This window comes from Acinonyx jubatus, chromosome C1 (assembly GCF_027475565.1).
Source record: "Acinonyx jubatus isolate Ajub_Pintada_27869175 chromosome C1, VMU_Ajub_asm_v1.0, whole genome shotgun sequence".
NCBI lineage: Eukaryota > Metazoa > Chordata > Mammalia > Carnivora > Felidae > Acinonyx > Acinonyx jubatus.
This window is the reverse complement of record NC_069381.1, coordinates 20549836-20555835: the sequence shown is the minus strand read 5'-3', so window position 1 is coordinate 20555835 and position 6000 is coordinate 20549836. Positions and strand designations below refer to the sequence as shown.

At 40.3% G+C, this 6000-nt stretch overlaps 1 protein-coding gene across 1 annotated transcript in view; it reads right to left on the bottom strand.

Moving 5' to 3' along the window:
• Positions 1-592: 592 nt before the first annotated feature.
• The window catches only part of FAM76A (family with sequence similarity 76 member A), a 24640-nt gene continuing 19232 nt past the window's right edge, over positions 593-6000 (bottom strand). The window contains exons 8-9 of the mRNA XM_027059927.2: positions 3694-3795; positions 593-2940 (exon numbers count right to left, since the gene is read on the bottom strand). Of these exons, the coding sequence (XP_026915728.1) occupies positions 2854-2940; positions 3694-3795 (189 nt within the window). The 3' untranslated portion in view covers positions 593-2853. The remainder of the gene's footprint in view (positions 2941-3693; positions 3796-6000) is intronic.

Sequence of the window (6000 nt, the reverse complement as noted above, 5' to 3'; positions counted from 1 at the left end):
AGAACCCCCCCAAATTCAGGCCATAGTACCTACAAAATAAAACTTTCTTCAATTTATTGAGAGAAAATAAGTTGTCGCTGAGTCTACAGAATGACCAGGATGTGGCAGTGACAACGTCTGAGAGTCACCTGTTATTAATTTTAAAAATTACCGGCACCAAAGATTCAAACTAATACATTCCTCTCCTTGAGATGGTATCTCAAAATCTTCTCACTCATACCTTATGAAGATTCATCCTGTGTTGTATTTTGACTCACAATGGTGAATATAAAATCAAGGAACAGTGGTGGTGTCCAATATTTCACCAAATAGAAGCCCCATGAGGAAATAAATTTTCTTCACTGCTGTATTCTCATTGCCTAGCATAGCGTTTATAACAAAGCAAGCACTTAAACTGGAAAATAAAATCACAGAAGAAAAAAAGAGAATCGGTTTATTCTCTGATGGATATGAAGCTCCCTATTACCACAGTTAGGCTTTTAATTGTTTAAGTCAACAAGCAAGACAAACTGTTTTCTCGGCTGAAGGGCATAATGGGATATGCCTACTGGTAAACCGGCAATCAATCAATCAATCAATCACCCAACAATACTTGACTCAATTTGAATTTTTATTAACACACATTTTTCAAAGTTTGTACAAACCAAAACATTCCTGTGTTTCAAAGTGTCCATTATACAAACATACAAATAAACAAAAGGTGTTACCAAAAGTTAGCTACTCAATTTCATGGTAAAACAGTGTCATGATTTTTAAAAACCAAAACTTCAAGACTGAGGTTTCTTCCTTCACTTTTTGGAACTTGTGGAAAGTTAGAAAATGTGTGAATCTGCTTTGTATTAAATGCCAACACCTTAAAAAAAGATTTAGTATAAAACTAAGTATGTGTTTTTATATTGTCACTTCATGAAACAGAATTTCTCAAGTCTTCCAAATTAAAAAAAAAAAAACAAACCCAAAACCATGACTGTAACTTTTTTTCATAATCTTTTCCCCAGAGTCAAACGTAAATGCATCTGAAAAATATTATCTGACAGTTTATCTTTACCTAAAAGTTTCTCATTCAAAAAGTTACAAAAGTGTTGAGCACTGTCGTCTCCCTTGCTTGGAAGGGAAAATGACCTCCCCTACTAGAGTGATAGATGAGCAACGTGGTCCATTGTTTCTTTTGTCAGAAAGAAGCCACCCATTTCCACGTTTCTGTCCAATTCTGTGCATGGCTCCACTTGTGAGAATGTTATCACAGATTACAAGCACTGGCTTTCAGGAAATGCCTAGCAAGTTAAACTGACTGCTTACAATTTTGGTGCACTGAGGTACAAAGTTCATCTGTCCTCATGGTTACCTCGAGCCTCAGGACCCCTCTGCATTAATGATTCCAAGGTGGTTGATTTTACTGTGTTTCACGGCACATCACACACCTCTCATTTCTTTCACAAACATCCCATGGAGGACCTGAGAGAATGGCGAGAAGTGCAAATCTATCTCCTCTCCCGGAAAAGTAAACCCATGTGCCTGCTCAGTCAGGAAGGGAAAGGTGGACACAAACAATTCTGGCTGAGGCCAAGCTGCTTCTGACAAGCACCTGTCTTCAAGAAACGCCCTTTTCCCACTAAAAGCAGGGAGTGTGCAGGCTGGGATGGAGGAGGAGGAAGGGGGAGAAGGTACAGTGACAGCATTTCTCCCGCTCAGACTCAGAGTCCACACTTGAGCAGCTCGTACTAACCCCCGAAATGCTCTGTAGTTCAAATACTATCCATTTTGAATCTGCTCATTAAAAAAAAAAGCTCTCTGACAATGGCCCAATGTAACAACCGATATAAGTAAAGGGTATTTTTTTTTTCTTTAAAAAGAAGTGGCAGTGTGAGAATTTAAAATCAGTCACATAAAACAATCTAGAAAGGGGTAGGGGAGGGAAACGTCCAGTAAAACCTGGACAACCTTTCTTTCTGCCCTTACTTAAAAAGACAGACTGTTCAAATCTTTGCTACCTCCCCTAAGCATCTCCTTAAATGCTCTTCCAAGAAGTCCTCCAAAAGGCACTTAACTCCACACTGATGCACTGAATTGTTGCACCGTAGCAATCAGTTTTTAAGACTCCAAGGTAACAAGAAAGGTCTTATTCCTTTACTAAAAGGTAGAGAGAAGGGCTTTTTTTTTTCTTTTTAAGAGGCATCACTTTTACAAGAACAAGCTAGGCTACCATTATTCCTTTATCAAGAAAAAGTTTCTTTTTTTTAAAAAATAAATAAAACTCTGGCTATACATAGTACAAAGTCATACATAATATACCTGGAAAAAAACCCAAGAGTATACCCTGAAGCAAAAGGTTTATTGGAGAGAGAAAGCCTCTTCCGTTGTACCAAGTCTTAAGGTGGCAGTTGTCAAAGTTCAGAGGGTGGCAGTGATATGTATGTAATTAATGCCAAACTATTTGCTCATGGGTATGGCAGGATGTGATGGACCAAAAAAAAAAAAAAAAAAAAAAAAAAAAAATTCTGCACATAACACTGAACAGTTGCTGCCACACACACACACACACACACACACACACACACACACACACACAGTAGTGCCAAAAGAGAGAGAGAGACAGAGAGTAGTACTTGGGGTGGGGTTGGGGGGAGTGAGAGTATGAGACAGAGAGCTTGGAACCCCAAACATCCAAGCATGCAGTCATGACACAGCATAAACCAGGTGTTTCCATTCAGCCCACCACAATCCCACAAAGAAGGATAACTGTAATAAAATAGAGATTTCTTAAGAAAGCTTGCAATTCACAGAGAACAGCCAGGTCACCAACCGTAACCCAGGAACCCCTTCGCTGTTGGCTGGGAGCCTCCTTATGGTCTCTCACGGAGAGGTGATAGCTCCTGACTTCTCAGACTTCTTGCTCTTGGACAAGGCAGCTGCCTGCTTCAGGAGCTCTCGGTTTTTGGCCTAAACAAAAAAATCAGTGCAAGGATATTTTAACAGGACAGGACATGTTTTTCATGCAGATGCTAAGGCAGACAATGTAAAGGGTCAGCAAGAGAACAAATTCTAGAGGCAGAAATCAACAGAAAGCTCTAGGGCTTGGTTCAGGGGAAGGAAGTATTTGCTAGAGGTTAATCAGCACACTTCAATCTCCTGGGATCCACTGTTACAAAAGGGTGCTTTGTGCAACACAAACAAACCGTGGAGTGCCTTAACGTGTTGGATAAACAGAATTTATAATCCAGACATCTGGAATCACATCTGGCTTATCCAAAACTCAAAACGCACATTTATTAATTCCAGTTTTTGAGGGAAAGAGATCAGAACACACCCAACAACGAAATAGTAAAAGACAGCTAATAAGGTAGATTAAATATGATTTTGTCAATATTTTGAAAACAAAAAAAAAATCTAAGAGATAAATCACTTAAAATACAATCAGCTAAATACACCAGGGTTATCACATAAAACAAGCAGACTTGGGGCACCCGGGTGGCTCAGTTGGTTAAGTGTCCGACTTTGGCTCAAGTCATGATCTCGTAGTTCATGAGTTCGAGCCCCATGTCAGGCTCTGTGCTGACAGCTTGGAGCCTGGAGCCTGCTTCAGATTCTGTGTCTCTCTCTCCCTCTCTGCCCCTCCCCTGCTCATGTTCTATTTCTCTCTCTCTCTCTCTCAAAAATAAATAAACATTAAAACACACAAACAGGCAGACTCACCTGTAACTGCTCTGTGACTTCTTTGTGGGTCTTCTCCATCTGGTTCATTTTGGCTCTCATCTGAGATTCTTGGTATTGAAAATCAGCCTTCAACTCTGTGATCTGAGAGGGGGGAAAAGGCAGACTGACTGAAGAAATCTCTGTGCAGTACAATGATGAATGTTCTGGCAGCAGAGAGCTAAATGGTTCCTCAAATTAATGAAATCCAGGGCTCTTCGGAAGATCCCTAACTAAGCCAAAGCCAGGGAATTCTGTATCCTATTTATCCTAAAGATTTCTTAAGAATTACACAAAATCCTGACATAGCCATTTCTGATACCTCATCACTGACAGGTTTTAAAGATTTTATGTATTTAATACCTGCCAATAATCCTCCAAATAAATCAGTGATTACAATACAACACGATATGACTGACTGTGAGAAGCCAGGAGAATAACAGCTATCGCCATTTACTAATTTTTTAACCCTGTTCTAGGTAAACTGTTTGATATTTATACACACACACACACAATTTTTTTTTTTTGAGTAATCTCTACACCTAAGATGGGGCTTGAACTCACGACCCCAAGATCAAGAGTTGCATGCTCTTCTGAGCTAGCCAGGTACCCCAAACTGTTTGATTATATTATTTCATTCAATCCTATGATAAACCTGTCTGTGGCGGGCAATATTATTTTTCCCATTTTACAGATGGGAAAACAATGGCTTAGAATGGCTTTAAGTTGGGGTGCCTGGGTGGCTCAGTCGGTTAAGCGTCTGACTTCGGCTCAGGTCATGATCTCACAGTTCGTGAGTTTGAGCCCCGTGTTGGGCTCTGTGCTGACAGCTCGGAGCCTGGAGACTTCTTCAGATTCTGTGTCTCCCTCTCTCTGCTCCTCCCCCCGCTCACACACTATCGCTGTCTCTCAAAAATAAATAAAAAACATTAAAAAAAAAAAAAAAAAGAATGGCTTAAGTAACATGGCCATGCTCATACATGTTAGCAAGAGACGAGCTAGAATTCAAACCCCAGGCCGCCTTCTATTGACTATGCTATTCAAGGAGCAGGGAGGAGATATCTAAGTCAGGGAAGTGATGTGTGAGCTGAGTTTCGAGGTACATGAGGTACAGCTGGCACACAAGGTAAGGAGAACGACATCCAAGCAGAGGAAACTGTACAGGCACAGCCAGAGAGTGTGAGGTAACTGACAGCTTGTTCAAATGACTGATGCGCATGGAGAGTGACATTGATGCTGTAGATAGGCAGGTATGTTGTAGAAGGGCCTGTGTTCCAAGCCAAGGAGTGTGACCTTGATCCTGAAAGTGCTGAGAAACAATCTATTTGTTTTTGCTCCTTTTAAAACCCTCACTTTGCAAATCGGTAGAAACAAGTTGTTCATTTTGTCTCTTTTGCAAAAACCCTTTTATTATGTGCTATTCTGATCTTGTCTATGACGAAAACATACTTGGGTCTGCCTTCATCTGACAGTCATGTTGTAAAGTGGAAAGTATACTGGTCTCGAACTTCCCATGAAACTCTATCTTACTGGCAGAAGAAAGCATAGCCTAGTAGAAAGCATGGTAGAGTCAGGAAGACTTGCCATTTACTAATTGTGTGATGTGATAGGTCATTTAATATCTTTGGGTCCGTTTCCTCATCTATAAAATGAGGTCGAAATTAGATGGACAGAATGCATGTAAATATTTTAACAATACAAATGCCTTTGTTAGCCACTCAGAATGAATCCTAGCACTCCAAACTTGGCACAAGAAAACATACAACCTCAGAGAAAAAAAGAAAACCAAGAGAAGGATTGGAACTCTAAGAGAAAAAATATTGGAGGATACTTTTCATCTACAAAATGATGACAATAGTAATTCTTATCTCAAAGGTCTGTTATGAGGATAAATGGATTAATACATAGAAGGCACTTAGAACAGAGTCAGGCACATACTTAAGTATCCAATAAAAGTTTAGCTATTATTGTTACTAATATATTAAGACGAAAAGAAGATACTCTTTGGGAACCTAAAAGTAAGAGGGGCACCTGGGTGGCTCAGCTGGGCGTCCAACTCTTAATTTGGGCTCAGGCAATGATCCCAGGGTCTTGGGATCGAGCCCCATGTTGGGCTCCACATTGAGCATGGAGCCTGCTTGGGATTCTCTCTCCCTCTGCCTCTCCCTCTCTCTCTCTCCCCCTCTGCCACTCTCCCCCACTCTCTGTCTCTCTAAAATAAAAAAGAAAAGGAAAATAACCTAAAAATAAGAGAAATAGACCTGAATCTCAAGAAGGATGTAAAAAGTTCCCTTAAAGAAGGAGGATGAC